Source organism: Ursus americanus, chromosome 3, assembly GCF_024610735.1.
Source record: "Ursus americanus isolate L20-20 chromosome 3, mUrsAme1.1.p, whole genome shotgun sequence".
Taxonomy (NCBI): Eukaryota; Metazoa; Chordata; class Mammalia; order Carnivora; family Ursidae; genus Ursus; species Ursus americanus.
In genome coordinates this window covers 42,659,837-42,677,673 of record NC_142129.1, presented here as the reverse complement: position 1 = coordinate 42,677,673, position 17,837 = coordinate 42,659,837, and the positions used below count along the sequence as shown (strand labels likewise).

At 35.5% G+C, this 17,837-nt stretch overlaps 1 protein-coding gene and 1 pseudogene across 5 annotated transcripts in view; one reads left to right on the top strand and one right to left on the bottom strand.

Annotated features, from left to right (window-relative positions):
• Positions 1-17,837, top strand: part of BBS9 (Bardet-Biedl syndrome 9) — a 417,930-nt gene that overhangs the window by 211,575 nt on the left and 188,518 nt on the right. For all 5 annotated transcript variants that reach the window (XM_045792884.2, XM_045792882.2, XM_045792886.2 and 2 more), the window contains 2 exons: positions 475-647; positions 4,352-4,504. In XM_045792884.2, coding sequence (XP_045648840.1) covers positions 475-647; positions 4,352-4,504 — 326 coding nt within the window. The remainder of the gene's footprint in view (positions 1-474; positions 648-4,351; positions 4,505-17,837) is intronic.
• Positions 14,747-16,502, bottom strand: LOC148110373 (large ribosomal subunit protein eL36 pseudogene; annotated as a pseudogene).

Here is a 17,837-nt window from a genome sequence, read left to right as displayed (position 1 = left end):
TGATAAGGGGCGCCTGGGTGGCACAGCGGTTAAGCGTCTGCCTTTGGCTCAGGGCGTGATACCGGCGTTATGGGATCGAGCCCCACATCAGGCTCTTCCGCTATGAGCCTGCTTCTTCCTCTCCCACTCCCCCTGCTTGTGTTCCCTCTCTCGCTGGCTGTCTCTATCTCTGTTGAATAAAAAAAAAAAAAAAAAAGAAACCTATGATAAGAAACAGAGAGAAAAGGACCATACTCTACAGCTTGCTACTGTGACCCCAAACCTTGGGAATTAAATTTGAAAATGTTAAGTGCTTGATGTAGAAAACTGCAATAAAGCAGTAGAAATCATATTTGTTTTCCAAAAAAAACGCACAACACCACCTTTGTCCTTTTTGTTTGGGTATTTATGTCAGAGTTAGTGATAACTCATGTAATTTCAGCTAGTAATTATGTGTTAATAAACATTTTTCCTTAATTATTTTTTCTCTCTTAGAACGGTATCGCATTCAGAGTGAACAGTTTGAAGATCTTTGGCTCATAACGAATGAACTTATTATCCGCCTTCAAGAATATTTTGAAAAACAGGGAATCAAAGATTTTGCCTGTTCTTTTTCTGGATCTATGCCCCTTCAAGAATATTTTGAGTTGATTGATCATCATTTTGAGGTGTGTACTACCATAACTCATATTACCTGCAGTTTTTCAATATATGAAAGAGAAGGAGATGCTACAGAGGAAAGAATTCTAGTATACTTGGCTATTAGATCGAGTGCTTCAAGTAGTTATTTTATGTGGATGGTAGATTTTGTGTATCTGTTCCTGCCCTCTTGCCCAGTTTGTGATCACTTGCAGACATTAACAGAGTGGCTGCCTGGAGCTAAGCATGTGGTCTGGCTTCAGAACAGAGCTGATTTAATTCTCCCTCATTGGGACTTAACCTTTGACTCCAATAACCCAGTGTTAAAACTATTGGAGCTTATCGGCAGCCATTTGGCTAACTAATTCTAGCAGGCCATAAATGAGGTGTAATTATAAAGAAAAGTGATTTTTCCTTTTCTTTTTTAACAAGCACACCAGAACTTCTGCATCTGAATGAGGGTTAGCCACATAAAATATTCTTCAGTATCTGGCACAATGGGCACTTAGTAAATGCTGAATGATTAAACATCTAAATAAATAAGATCTGACAGTGACAGTGTTGCCTGAATATTTTTGCATTTCTTCTGTGGAAGAGACTGTGTTAGATTGTCCTGAGTATCATGATGGTATAAAATCTTTATTCTTTGAAGATTGATTTGATATTTGGGAATAGTCAAGAGTCATGTTCTGTAAATGAACTGGACAAATGACAGTCATTATTTTAAAAATCTCATGTGTTAAAAAAATTCACCAGATTCTACTTAACTTATTTGCCCATAAATAGACTCAGTAGGCAATTACAAGGAGGAGGCAGATTACAAAAGGATTTTGAACATTATTCAAGGAAGCATTGGTTCTCTTGCATAACTACTTTTTAAGTACTCAGTAGGTTTTTGCATTTCAGTTTATAGACAGTGATATGTGTGTGTGTGTGTGTGTGACAGAGAGAGACAGAGAGAATATGTCATGTCACGTGAACGTTCTACCTAACGTTCAATCTCTTGGTCATTCTAAGAACATGGACTTTAACCTATAAAGACTTCTTTTAGTTGTGTGAACATAAAGGGAAAATTTCGGTGCATACAATCGCAAATAACATGTCATTATCAAATAAATTGAACTTACTTGGGTTATCTTTCATCTGTGCTGATAGTATTTTATAGGACTGTATGCTTTTGGCCAAATCACGGCACTAAAATTGACAGTTTAGGGAATACATTTAGGTATTTTAAGGATTGAGAACCTTTGCAGTCCTCTAGGATATATTTAAAAAAGTTCCTGCTTCACTGTGCAAAACTGGGATCTAGTGTTTTATGGAAGAGTCTACAAAAAGACTATACTAATTATGTTGTTTGTAATATTAAAAACACAAAATATTAGTTTCTGATTGCCTGTAAGTTTGACATACAGTTTCCCCCCCTTATTTACTGGCTGGTAAATCCCTGGAGTTTCCACATCAGGGGCATTTTCTTTCTGGGAATAGTTCAGGGAACATGATGAACTACAGGCAGTTCCATTTGTAATACAGTTAAAAAGCAATGTCATTATGCTTCCTTTCTCTCTGGCCCCACTCTCTGCTTAAAAAAAATATATATGATTTTAATCTTTGACTTAAGATGGCTTTTGGAATCCAAATGTCCCTTAGAGTTAGCTCCATGAAGGCAGGAATTTTTGTCTGTTTTATTCATTGCAATAATTTTAGCACCTAGAGAGCAATGCTTGGCCCTGGGATCAATAACATTTGTTAAATGTTGAAATTCTGACACATGAAAACATTTCAATCACTGATATTTGGTTACACATTGAATGGAATGATAACCTGGCTGATGTATCAGTATTGAAAGTGTCTTACATTTTTTTGTGTTTCCTGAATTTAGTAAATGAAGTATTATAGCTGGAAATTATATTGTTAAGAGTGTATTATTGATAATCAGGCTAATGTTCTGTTTAAAAAATTTAGTTATTTAAAAAAATATCATTTAACTTTTGGTAATGAAAGGGTTTTTTTTTCCCCCTTCAAGAGAATATTCTTTGATTTAGTTACTTAGTGCTTCTGAAATTGGGATTAAAAGACATTAATAAAATTCTAAGTTTTTTTTTTTAATCATGTGTTTGGAGGATGCATACAGTGAAAAGGAAGTTTGGTTTGATATAAGAAATGTAAACTGTAATATGTTTGATTTCTGAACTTTTTTTTTTTTTTTTTTTTTTGTGGGGGAGAGAGAGCGAGCATGTTTGAGCAGGGAGGGAGGGGCAGAAGGAGAGGAAGAAAGAGAATCTTAAGCAGGCTCCACACTCAGCTCAGAGCCAGATGCAGGGCTGGATCTCACAACCCTGAGATCCTGACCTGAGCTGAAATCAAGAGTCGGATGCTTAACCGACTGAGCTACACAGGTGCCCCTTTTTTCTGAACATTTTGAAAATGATATTTATTTCAGGACTTGTTTTGTAAAGTTGAATCAGAAGTTCACATAATCTGATTTCATGGCATGTTCCTTCTACTCTATGACTCTCACTAGCTTTCTTTTATTTTAATAATATTAAATTCAAAGGTTATGAGAAGAGTTGTAGTAAAAAGAGTCTATTTTTGATTCTCATCCTCCAGCCACTCAGTCTTCTCTTTGGAAGCAACTTTTGGTGTTCCATTTCTTCTGTATCTTTTTAGAACTATTATATGCAGTCACAACTATGTTAATGTACAGATTTCTTTTTAAAAAATACATGAATGGTAGCATATTATACATACTATTCTGTATTTTGTTTCTGTTTTTTGGTTTGTTTCATTCAATGTGTCTTTGGATAACATTGCATATTAGTACTTAGTAGTCCTGCAAAGTAGTCTTTATTATTTAACCTGTTTCCCTATTGGTGGGTATTTTGATTATAAATAATATCTTACTATACTACAACAGAAGAAATAATTCTATAATGAATATCCTTGTATGTACATTACTTTTTGCAAGCATACCTCTAGGATAAATTCCTAGAAATGGGCTTGCTAGATCAAAGGCTATATTGTTTGAGAGCTATTTGTATTAGTTTTTCTATAAATTTTGCCCTTTTTTTTATTGATTGATACTCTTTTCTTACTGATTTGTCCTTCTCTCTTTGATTCTTAGATGCTTTCTAGATATTATGGGCTTGACTTCTTGTCTCTGTGGTTATTGCTATTACTTTTTGCAGTTTGCTGTCTTGTCACTTTATGATATTTTTCTTTTTTTTTTTTTTTAACTATATAGAATTGCTTTTTTCCCCCCTTAGCTACACATTTATCAGGGGTGTGAGTGTGTATATGTCTGGCTTTTGGCTTTTGAGTTATAAGGGTTTCTGTCATGCCAAGATTATTTAAAAATTCTAATTTTTCTAGTACTTTTATTGTGTCTAAACTTTTTATTCCTCCAGTTTATCTTGCCGTAAGGACTGGGGGAGAAATTCTTATTCTTTTTTTCTCTGTAATCAGTTATTACAGGACATTTATTAAATAATCTGTCTTTTCCCCGGTGATACTAGGTCATCTTTACTGAATTTCCGTGTGACCTATCCTACTCTGTTATCTGTGTATCTATTTATTCATGTACCAAATATCACGGTTTTAATTCTCTTAACTTTATAATACATTTAAATTTCTTCATTACTCTCTGTCAAGCTTTAATTGGCATTGCCTGTATTCTCACTTTATAAATGTTTTGTTGTGCACATTTAACCTGAATTTAAGAAATTCTCTATTGTAGTTGCGGATAAATGGTGAGAAATTAGAAGAACTCTTATCTGAAAGAGCTGTACAATTTCGGGCCATTCAACGCCGACTATTGACAAGGTTCAAAGATAAAACACCTGCCCCCCTCCAACACCTGGACACTTTGCTAGATGGAACTTACAAGCAGGTAAATATGATATCAATGATAGTTTTCCACTACTGGATAGAATTTTTATCCCTCGCCCTAGAGTCGTGTACTAGAATATCAAGATAGGTATTTCTTCCCTATGTACTGTGGAGCAGCAAATAGCACACAAGCTTTAGAGTCAGAAAAACTTGGGTTCAAATGTCCAGCTTTGCAACTTTCTAATTATTGATCTTGAGTAAATTACATAAGATCCATCAGTTTCAACATTTTTGCCTCCCAGAGTTATTGTGAGGATTTTTGATCATTTATGTGAAGAAGCCAGCCAGCACAATGCCAGGCATATGGTATGTGCTTAATAAATAGTAGCTGTTATGCTTAGTGTTATCATTAAATAATTCTCGGTGCTTCTCATAATTATCACCATAATTCCCTAATTGTCCTACTGAGCAACTGGCTTACACTTCTATTATTATGTCAGTTGATGTTTTGAGATGGAACTCTTAAACAGCTTTTTGTTCTAGTTCAAAAAGACTTGTTCCTTCCTCTTTCTGATTCTTCTTTCCATCAGTGGTATATCTTTTGCATGGCTAGGGTGTTCTGACTCTCATTCTTACAGTCTTATGTCACCAAAAGCTGTTCAAAATTATTATCTCTGACTTGAAGTAATTATTTTTAAAATTTAAAATTTAAAGTTCCATGGGTAAAAACCTCTGCCAATTCCACTAAATGGAGTCAGCTTTGAATGACTACATGTCTTCTTATGCTTCTATATAATATCATTAATCTGTTTCAAAATCAGGGCTGTGGTATGAGTATTCTGTTCATTTTTTATTTTTTAAAAATTTAAATTCTTTATTTTATTTATTTATTTTTATTATGTTCAATTAGCCGGCATATAGTACATCATTAGTTTTTGATGTAGTGTTCAACGATTCATTAGTTGTGTATAACACCCAGTGCTCATCACCACATGTGCCCTCCTTAATACCCATCACCTGGTTACCCTATCCCCCCCATCTCCCTCCCTTCTGTACCATCAGTTTGGTTCCTGGAGTCTGGAGTCTTTCATGGTTTTTCTCCCTCTCTGATTTCTTCCCATTCAGTTTTCCCTCCCTTCCCCTATGGTCTATGCTCTGTTCATTTTTTAATTGATTTTTTTATTGAGATAATTATATATTCGCTTGCAGTTATAACAAAAAATACAGATAGATCTCATATATCCTTTACCCATTTTCCTCCAGTACTAACATTTTGCAAACCTACAGTATATCACAACCAGGATATTGGCATTGATAAAATCGATGGATTTTTTTTCAGAATTTCATAATTTTACTTGTGCTAGTTCGTGGGTATGTATATTTTAAGTTCTGTACCATTTTAGCACATGTGTAAGTTCATGTATCCACCACCACATTCAAGATATTGAACAGCTCCATCACCACAAATGTCCTCATATTGCCTTTTATTGCCACACCCTGCCCCCACTTCCTCCTCTACTATATTCTGTTGATTTTGAATGGACAAATCAGATATTTTTTTCAGTTAGCTTCTCTAGAGGAAAGAAGAATAGCTTACTATGTAGACATCAATAAATGTATTGATGATACAGTTGTTTCTTGAAATACTCATGGTTGTGTGAAAATTAGAAGCAATTTGAGGGACAGTCTGTAGAAGCATTAGGATATTAGAAAGAACATGGGACTTGGAGTCCAAAGACCCCAGTTCTGTCATTTATTAGCTGTGTGGTTTTGGCAGTTCCCTGACCCTCTCAGAGCTTCGGTTTCTTTCCATAAAATGAGATAAATACTATGAGATAAATTGTTGTTAATATGGCAAGAGCTCCAGTACATACTGTTAGAAGAAAAAGAAAAAGAAAAAAGTATATACTATCTTGTTGTGTGTTATGTAGTATATAGATATTCTGTGGTATGGACAAACTACAGTTTATTAAAGAACAGATCTTAATAGTAGTTTCAAGTTGAGTCTAACAGTGAGAAAAATCACTTTTAGGCAACTCTGCTGTGACCAAACAGGCATATGACGTACTTCACTATCTCATACTTTCTGTACCTGGTGTAAATATTTCTTATTTTTACTCTTTGCCTGGGTAGGGGGCATGATTTATTTGGCAGATTAGCCAAACGCATGAAATAAAGAGCCATGCTAGAGTGTGGTTTTACTTTCCATGGCACGACTGTCAGTAGATTTTGAAAGCGTTTTCCTAAAACAGAAGTTTAAAATTAGATCTTTACCTGTGTAAAATCCTTGTTTTCTCATGTGTAGGGAACATTTAATTTTTTTTGTTAGTCCTTCTGTGAATCTTACTGCCACTTTAGTTCATCCAGGAGCAGTAAGAGAGGCACTCTGAGCTGTTCAGTGAAAGATTTACATTTTATTGCATTTATCTGGAGGGTGTTACATTGTTAGCATTTAATGAAGAGTGATAATTGGCTTATGTGAAAATAGAAGCAGAAGCCAGTGTCCTTCTAAAACTATTGTGTAAGCTCTGAAGGCAGAAACTGTTTTATTTTTTGCCTTATTTTTTTACCGCTATATTCTTAGGATGATACGTTTCTTGCCACATTATAGGTGCTTAATAAATATTTGCTCTATGAATGAATTCTTTATTGCCGCTAATATAATTTATTGAAGCTATGTTTTTGATAAGGGCAGGACTTACACAGAACAGACTGGTAGAGAATCCTTTGAGTTCAGGCACATGAATCATTGGGATGGTTTGTTTTAAAATCCCCAAAAGCCACTGAAGGAAGCTCTCTTCTGTCTTCCTAAATAATTTAGTTGGAGGACTCAGGTAAACTGTCATAGCTAAGAAAGTTTTATAGCTGCAAATTCTTGACTAAGAAAATCTTTTCTGTTCTTTTTTTATAAGTATATGTATGCCAAAGTAAATTTGAAATAATCATCTGCTGAAATACATCTGTGCTGATAGAACATCGTTGAGGTTGAATCCCATCATGTTCTGAGTGGCATAAGAATTAATTGGACTCTTTCAATATTAATGTATGTCCAGAAGCATGAAAAGTCTAATTCTCTTCATTTCTTATTTACATAATTGTTGAATTCTTCCTCTTGGAAGCCAATTTCTTTCCTGTCTTTGAGAGGCTAGGATAGGATATAGAAATGTAGGACTGGAGGAAGTTTGGGGGTCTTACAGGTATTAGGTGGTCTAGGAACTGCTATGGATTCTAATATAGTTCTTAGGACAAACTGAAAGTGAAGAGCAAGGTCCTTCATATACAAATGATTAAGCATTGCTGAGTTGGCTATAATGTGAATTAGTTTGTATAGTATACTCATTCCTGTAAACAGTTGAGCAGGTACAGAAGTAGGTAAGGCCAGGGCAAGCACTATAAAATCTGTGCAGATCTTAGCAGAAACTGCAGGTACCGCTAGCTTACATAGTGAGCCCATGAAGTAGGTCTCTAATCTTTGAGTGACTTGGGGTTTAGGTACCTTTGATTCTGGTCCACAAGAGCCTATTAGAGAAAGCCACTGCTTCTACGGTTGCAGTAAGACATCCAGCATTGTTTCCTTTAAATACATGCTAATAAGTGCTCTAGGGTTTAAAGTGGCATATCTGATGTATCCTAGTAAAATGGTTAAGAATTCTATGTTTAGAGTTAGGTTACTTGTGTTCTAATCTTGGCTTTGTGACATTGGGCAAATTACTTAAACAAACAAAGAGAAAACAAAACTCTTCCTAAGCATCAGTTTTCCCACCTGTAGAATCCTTCCTCTTTCATGGAGTTTTTATGAGGACTGAAATCTGTAAACACATAAATTGCTTCGAATAGTGCATGGTAGAGAATGAGCTCTCAACAAATGTTAACTACAACTCTGGGGGACTCGTCTTCATTTTTATTTGACTAATAAGTTATGCCATCTCAAAATGGTGCTATTCATTTTTTCAGACAAAAGAGGTTATAATAATACATCATCTTTCTGAAACTCTGCTATTTAGCAACCTCAAAAATCTAGACCTTAGCCAAGAATGAGGAAGATCCTGTGTCCTCGGGCATCCCCACACTCCTTTGTGTGTGTTGTTTGGTTCCAGAGGGGATACCAAAAGGGAAGGGGCATCAGGACGATGAGTGAATTCCTGATTGTTTCATCTGGATGTATCCCTAGAAGAAAAAAAAAATTCATACACACACGCGTGTGTGTGTGTACTTACACATACTGCTTTGCAGAAATGTTGTACTGAACTATAGTTTTGCAAGCAGTATATGAAAATGTCTGTTTTCTAGGTATTATTGTTTTGATCTTTATAATTTTGATCTGAAAAGAGAATTTGATTGTTGTTTTATCTTTCTTTGCTTACTTGTGACGTTGAATATTTTTACAATATTTATTAGCGATTTGCATTTGTTTTCTAGTGATTTTCGTTTGTATGTTTTCTGTTCAGTAGTGTATCAGGTAGTTCTTTTGTGTATATTAGAAGTGGCAATCTTTTATCATACTTTTGTCATGCATAAAAGATACAAAAAGTTTTACCAATTTGTCATTTGCCTTTTATTTTTATTGATAATGTTTCCTTGACGTGTAAACTTTAAAAAGTTTTATATAGTAAAATCTATCCATCTTTTTCCTTAAGGTTTCTCTGCCTAGGAAAGCCTTTCCCATGCCAAGAGTACATGAATATCAACATATAATTTATTCTAGCATTTTTATGCTATCATTCTTTATATATACTTTTAAAATCCATCTGGAATATATTATGCAATTTAGTGGGAATCTAATCTCCCTGCCAAAAATGGTGAGCGAGTTGTCTCAGCCCCTGCTTATTACATAATCCATTTTTCTCCTGCTGAGCTAATGCACTACCTGTATCATTTAATGATTTTACTGTTACAGCAAACCACCCCAAACCTTAGTGACTTAAAACAGCAGTAATTCATTGTTGTTCACTTGGGCAGTTCTGTTGATCTGGGCCATGCTTGGTTGATCTCCACTGGGCTCACTCATGTGTCCCTGGTCAGCTGATGGCTCAGCTGGAGACTGGATGGCCTGGGATGTGCTTACTCACATATTTGGCAGTTGGCTCACAGTTAGATGGCATCGTTGTGCCATATGTCTCTCCTGGCCCAGCAGGCTGGCCTGGTTTTATTCACATGGTGGCTGCAGGTCCGAATGCACAACTATTCTTCAAGCCTCTGCCATGTCTCTAATTCCCTATAGGTTTTGGCCAACCCAGATCAAAGGGGTGAGGAAATAGACTCTGCCTCCTTATTGGATGAGTAGAGAATTGTGGGCATTTTTGTAATCTATCCTACTTTTTTTTTTTTTTTGAACATAATACTAAATTAGCAAAATGTTTTAGAAGACAATTTTTTTCCCTTCCATAATCCTTAGACTTAGGTTTTCTGTACTTTTGATTTTCAAACCTAAATTTTTGTTGTCATTACAATATTATTTATTCATAATCACTTTTGGTCTATGAACTCTGCGATAATTTATCTTATAATTAATTAGGTTTGTCAAGAGTTGTTATGAGCATCTGTACTGTTTTCAGGTTAGTGAGACTGCCTGAATACTATTCGCTTGTGCGCTTAGTTACGGTCAGTTGTTTTGGGGATGGAATATGTTATTCAGTCTTCTTGGAGGGCTCCACATTATCCCTGTCCAGGGTGGGCTTCATGGACACATAGCCTGCACAGTCACACACAACTCTGTGTTTGGTTTAAAGCCCTGTGCTTGCCATCTTGAAATTCTTCATACTTTTGAATAAGAGGCCCTCTATTTTCCTATATTTGCTCTATTTTTCCTTCTATTTTTGCTCTGGGCCGCTCAAATAATGTAGATGGTCCTGGCCCTGTCAGGATACTAACTAATTTCTGATGAGTAGAGTAAGAAAACTGGGAGTTGAAATACAGAACAGAGTTCAAAAACAGAATGGCTTTAGGACTACACCTGTAAGTTCCCCAGAGTTGGAGAAAAAGTGATGCAGTAGGCATCAGTGAGAGCAACTCTGGTGGCAGCTTAAGGGTTTCTTTCTGGGAAAGGGATCTTGGTTAACTGATCATGAGTGGTAAGTCTTATCTCATTTAGGAATATCATTCTGCAATTAGTTGTCTCTAGGCATGTTGTGGGTACCAGCCTCCTTTTAGACTTCCAACAGGTGGGTCACTAAGCTCTGAGATGTGCCATCAATAATTATGAGTTCTGCTGCACAAGGGGGTCAGCCAACCACTTTTCTCCCGTTTTCAACTGCAAGTCATTTCCTATATCCTAAATTTTTGATTGGCTAGGAACCCCACAACACACATTTCCACATTAGCATTTTACTCTTATTAGCAGGCCTTTCCTACATAGTATCTACCTTCCATCATATCACATCCCGTTGAGGGCATCTACCAGGCACCCCTTCCTGAAGTCAGCCTGTGGCTGGAGCAAGGAGAGGGGACTGGGACTATCACTCTAGGAAAAGCATCTTGTGATGCTTACATCCTCCAGTGAAGGAGGATTTTCCAGCTGCCCACTGCAATTTCAATAATTTAGTCCAGAATTTGGAAAAAAAGTCTTCCTTTTTGAAAGAGCTTTCACCTTTACTTTTGGCTTTAAAGGCATAATGTTGAAAGAAATTAACCATGTCAAGAATTTCTTTTTGTCAGCGGTTAGAAACCTAGATTTCCTCATTTGTACAATTGGAATACTGCCTTGTCAGTCTGAATATATTTTTGGAGGATCTAAGAAAGGAAGTAAGGTAAGAGAGGGGAAATTCATGTTTATTGAGCATCTGTTGAGTCTAAGTAAATTTCATTTATTACTTCAGTTAATATAAATCACAATCATCTTGTGAAGATGGCATTATTGTTCCCAGTAATGGATCCCGAGTTATGGATGAAGAGCTTGGGACTCCAAGCAGGGTTAAGCAGCTTGCTCAGTATTGCACCTATATTTGGCCATCTATTCCAAAGTCCATGCTTTAGTATGTCATGTGGCATATTTAATCATTTCCATGTGGGATGTAGACATCCTAGGTTTTCTTTAGCAAAACTATAGTCAGGTTAAAGAAAAAGGAGATTCGTGGAAACTATTTGTACATATTCATGTTGTATATATGTATATATTCATGATCATCCAATATTCGTTGGGTATACACCTATCAGAAAGGTAGCAAAATCTGGAGAGGTCCCCAACGTATATATTACATCTGAAACTTGAGTATCAGAGGAAGAGGTAACTGTTAATTTAACTCATACTGAAGTTCAGTTTCTTTGCTATCAAATTCTAATGCTTATTGCATTTGACAGAAAAGCTTTGGAAAATAAGTTCTCTTTCATGTTGTAAAAATTTTATGTACATTTGTTAGGCAAAGCAGGACTGATTGGCTGAATTGAAATTGGGGACATTTATACTTACCCTACAGTTTGGCTTGTGTTTTGATGCTTTTATGTGTACTCCCCCCCCCCACTTGAGCACTAACCCTCTGTTGTAGCAGAGGAAAAATGTTTACTAATCTAAAAGTTTGTGTCAGATGACATATGTGTGATGTAATGACTGATAGTCATTAGTGTTCTAGAAAGGCACTTGGCTGATTTTTCTCTTCTGCAAAACAGAGGTTGTATTAGGCATAATTTTAAACAGAGATCCTGTGGTTTGGAGTTTGCTATTTGTTACTTTTTCTGTACTTAAAACTTCCTTCCAGTTTGTTTATTTGTATGGTATTGATGTATAAAAATCATGTTAAGTCACGCAAAAGTCTAAGAGCTTTTTGGTCCATGACTTTTTAAATGAGCATGATTTTGGCTGATAACACAAAGGAATATGTGATGAAACATTCAGGCCTATTTTCCTCCTTGCCATTGGCAAATAAAAACAATGTGCTGATAGATTGAGAAGGAGGTATCAGGGATTTGGTGATGTTGCTGCATTTGTTTTTCTTCTAACTACTTAAGAGCTAAGAAGAGGTTCTTTCTCCTCTGAAGGACATAAAATAAACAGGTGAGAAATAGGGCACAGAAATTTGCAGCCAAATGTTTGGGGATGAACGGAATTGGTAAGTTAAAAATTGGAGTTTATATGCTTTTACCCCATAATTCTACTCTTGGCTATTTATCTAAGAAAATAGTTCGCAAAGAAAAAAAATAAATCCGTTAGGTTGTTCATTTATAACATTAATCACTATAAACTAGCTTTCCATGGTTAGAAAATGATTAGGTTTATTGTAGGGCTACCATTTGATATGATCTCATTTCATATCATTATTTCATTTTTAAAAAACTTGCAATAATGTAAATATTTCAAATAATTGAAAGTAGCATTTAGTATGTAGTAAGTTTCAAATAATGAAATAGATGTATCTATAGTAAATGAGTGTGCAAAGATGTGGAAGGAATATAAAAAATTGAAAATGGTACCCACTTGATTTTAGGTGACTTTAAATTCTTAAGCAATTTCCTTTAATATTATAGTGATCACAGTTTGATAAGCATGAAAATAATTTTTCACAATATGTAAATGTACTTAACACTATTGAACTATATACTTAAAAAAGGAATAACAATTTTTATGTTCTGTGTATTTTACAGATACACAAAATATACAAAAATAATAACTTTTTAAAAAATGCAATGTGATCACCAACTCCTGGTCTTCATTGGTATTTTCTGAAGGAAGTATTTTCTCTCTCCCCTATATACCCTATAAACTCATTTCTCTATTCCCTGGATGTTTAGAACTTAACCATATATGAGTTAGTTTATTCTTATTCACTCAAAAGAGAGCGATTAGATAACTTAATGGCAAGCTTGAATTAATTGATATGTGAATAAGGATGAGGGTTATCTTATTCTATCTCACTCTCACCTCACTAGTCCCTCAGTGAAACTAGAGGAATATACAAAGCTCTTCTAAAATAATGTGAATTTTTCCTCCACTAGGTCAGAGTGCAGTCTAGAATGTAATCTCCCAAGTGTGTTTGTTATAAGTGTATTCCTGATATATTCAGTATATGTGTGTGGCTATAAGTTCTGCTCCTACAGAAATATACTTCAAACCACAAATATGAGCCATATATGTAATTTAAGTTTTCTAGTAGCCACATTTAAAAAAAAACAAAATGAAACAAGTGAAATTAATCTTGATAATGTGTTTTATTTAACCCTATATATGTAAAACATCATTTCAACATGTAATCAAATTAAAATTATCAAGATATTTTGTATTTTTTTCATAGTAAGTCTTCAATACACTGTTTAGTGTACATTTGCGCTGCATTTCAAGCTCTGAATAGCCATATGTGGCTAGTGGCTACCTCAGCAGACATTACGGTTCTAACTACAGACAATTGTGAACTCATAATTTTATATTGTTTCTTGTAACGTCTTTTGTTTTTTTCTTTTCTCTAATCCTTTTATTTATTTATTGTTATTATTTAATATATTTTTAAAAAATATTTATTATTTAGAGAGAGGGAGAGAGAGAGAGAATCTCAAGCAGACTACCTGATGAGCGGGGAGCCCAACAAGGGGCTAGATCTCAGGACACTGAGATCATGACCTGAGCGGAAACCAAGAGATGCTTAACCAACTAAATCACCCACCGCCCCTACTTTTTATTTGTTAAAGATTTATTTAATTTTTAGAGAGAGAGAGAGATCATGCGAGTCGGGGGAGGGGCAGAGGGAAAGAAACTCAGACTCCCTGCTGAGTGCAGAGCCTATGTTGGGCTCCATATTCTGACCCTGAGATCGTGACCTGAGGTGAAATCAAGAGTGGAGCACAACTGCTCAACCAATGAGCCCTTTAGCAGCCCCTTAATCCCTTTAAATTCTAGCTTAAAGAAAGGGGGGGTAATCAGAAGGGGGAATGAAGCATGAGAGACTATGGACTCTGAGAAACAAACTGAGGGCTTCAGAGGGGAGGGGGGTGGGGGAATGGGATAGGCTGGTGATGGGTAGTAAGGAGGGCACATATTGCATGGTGCACTGGGTGTTATACACAACTAATGAATCATGGAACTTTACATCAAAAACCAGGGATGTACTGTATGGTGACTAACAGAATATAATAAAAAAACATTAAAAAAAATTCTAGCTTATGGTAAGACTTTCATTGATGCAATGATTTTCACTCACTGGTTGTGAATAGCAGGTAGTGGGAAGTACTCTCAGATGGTTAGGGGACTACCAGGAACCTTTGCTCACATAAACCATGCCTTCAGGTATTGTTACAAAAAAAGAAAAGGAAAAAAATCATCAAATTTTGTGTCAATGGACTTGGGTCCTAGTTCTAGCTCTTTATGTTGATTTTGAGTATGTCACTTGGCTTCTTCTCTTTTATCTTTGGACCCCTTAGAACCTGTCTGAGTAGCATCCAGCATGGTGCTTATCTTCTAGTAAAATTTTTAATAAATATTTATTGTATCTCCGTAATGGTTAAGGCAACGGACTTAGAATCTTAAATTTCCCTCAATTCAGAATTTCAGAAACAAAAGGGCCTTTAGGGTCATTTCGTGCCAGCCTAGGGTGTGTTTTTGGCCGGTCAACATTTGTTTGGTGGACGCTAGTGATAGTGATCTAAGTAACAGGGCTTTATGAAACTGAATTAGTTTTCAAACAAGATATACAAGTACAGAGTAGTATTATGACATTGGAGTTATGCTTCCCTGGATTTACGTATGTAACACTAATTGACGTTAATGCGGGTTGTACATAAATCAAGGGGAAAGCAGACCTATTCGTATATAAAAACATTCTACTTTTAATATCCATCTGGTATGCTTTACTTCCCTGGGGCTTATGTGTTTTTTTATAAACTGAATGCATACTTCTTTATCTGCATGTTCTCCAATTGGTATTTGGTTTTTCTGCTTGCTAACATTAGTGTGAATACCTACTTAGATTGTAAATTCAGTATTAGGATTTTATTTTGGCAAATTTTTCAGATTCAGAAATTTGATCATCTGTCTGATAATAAAGTATTCTAAACAAAAAGTAATCAGGGGCATACTATTCTGCTAAAATTTCTATTTGTTGTTAGTTCTTTTAAAAAAATGAGTCCTTTGAGATACACCCAGAAACAAGATGTTTCTAATATTACAATAAAACTATTAATGAACCCATTATAAGGAAATGAAAATCTTATCTTTTTGTATCAGTGATGAGAGAAAAAATATTTAAGTGGCCTCTAATTATCTTTAATTGTATGAGTTTTCTTTCATTTATGTTATCTATCTTCCTGTTTAATCCTATCTAGCACAATTATTCCTTTTATATTAGTTTTCTGTAAATGGAGTTCTGAATGGTTTGAATTGTGAATAAACAATGATCACCATCCTCATAACCCTCCTCTTTATCTTTCTTCCCTTCCCCCACTTTCTTTCTTTCTCTCAGGTATGGAAAACAAAGCCGGAGAGATTATATTACAATATTACCTAACAAAATAAAAAGATGTATGATCTTTATAGGATTATCTATGAACAGCTAAGTAGTTATATCAATACTGATATGTTTCCCTGTATATTAATATCCAGAGGGCTAATAGTGCCCTGAGTGTTGCTTGAAAGTACGAAATGTAACCAAAGATAAATTGAGATGATATATTTCTAAAAGATGCTTTGTGAGACTCAACTGTATATTCAGGAACAAGGTAGTAATAGGTAAAAGTGATTTGATCTAATTAAAAGAAATGAATTTTGAACATTGGACTTTATTTTTATTTTTTATTTTTATCAAGTTCCAAAAATCTTTATTACATACAGAGGGAAAGAGTTCAGTCCTTCTTGCTGCTGCTTTCCAAATGGCTGTCAGGACATTGCTCAGCTCCTCTCTCTTCCTCTTGGTACAAATGTGTGTCCCCACTTTTTCTTGACGACTTAGGGTGTACTTGTCCTTGGAGACCTTGAGCCAACCCCATGGCACAGTGCTCGTATGGGGTGAAGCTGCACACCTCTCAGATCATGTCTCACACGAACTTGGAACTTGGTGTACTTGGTGAGGCACCAGCTGCTGCTTGCTCACCTTCTTAGTCACCTTGTGGCCCTTGTCGTGGCCCATGGCCATAGGGTAGCGCAGAGTTATGGCTCCTGCTCCTCCATGTCTCCCGAGGCAGAAGGAGCATTGGACTTCAAATGGATTTAAATATATTATCACTCTACTTTGGAATCATTAGTAGAATGTTGTGCAGTAAAATCAATAGATATTTAACTTCACTATTTTCCCTGATGGACCACCCTATATTATTGTTTTTAAGTTTCCTTTTATATGATTTCTCAATCCCTTGTAGCAGAATATTAGATTTTGGGAAAATCCAACCACCCTTTGCACCCACATATTGATTCTTTGCCTCCCTCTATCCTCATCTAGGACTGGGTTCTAGCCAGCACTTAATATGCGTGTTCAGTTGATTTCTCAAGTCGGAATGATGGGCTCAAAGGCCATATTCTTGGAGACGTTTTTCCCGTGGAAGTGATAGATTTTCATGGGACATCTCTCTATCTTTTATCCCACCTTTGTGACTCAGGGTGAAAGTATGTAAGAGGATCAGCTCTTATTAGTTGAGGCTCAAGGAAGCCCACAGTTCCTGGTCTTCATGATCTAATGTGTCAACTTCTTATCTGACAAATTTGATAAGACTAATCTTCTGAATGTAATTATCTGTATTTTTTATTTGGTTTGTCCTATCCAATTCTGAGGCCTTCAGAGGATCTCCTTTGTCTATCTGGTTGAGACTTGTCTCTCTGGCATTCAAAGATCTCTGAAGAATGGGACCCAACTCCTAATCTTAACTTCCACTTCTGCCAACGCACTTGCCAGTCAAGTTAGCCTGTTCTCTTAAAAAAAACAACACTTTATTGGTGTATAATTTGCATACTGCAAACATTCATACTGCAACATTCATCCATTGGAAATGTACCATTTAATGAATTTTAGTGTATTTATTAATTGTGCAAACATTACTGCAAACCAGTTTTAGAACATTACCATTATCCTCAAAAGCTCCCTTGTGCCCATTTACACTTAATCCCCTCTTCCACCCCTAATGCCAGGAAGCTACTAATCTACTTTTTTGTCTAAGTTGGCCTTTTTTTGGATTTTTAATATAGTTAGAATTGTACAATAAGTATTCTTTTGGATCTAGTTCTATTGCATAATATAATGTTGTTGAGGTTCATCCATATTGTAAAATGTGTCAGCAGTTTTTTCCTTTTTATTGTTGAATAGTATTCCCTTGTACGAATACACTACATTTTGTTTTTTATAAGTTGATAGATATGTGGGTTGTTTTCAGTTTTGACCAATAAATGAATAATGCTGCTGTGAACATTTATTGCATGTCTTTATATGGACATATGTTTTGTTTTCTCTTGGTAGATTATTGGGAGTTGAATTGCAGGGTTATGTGGTAAA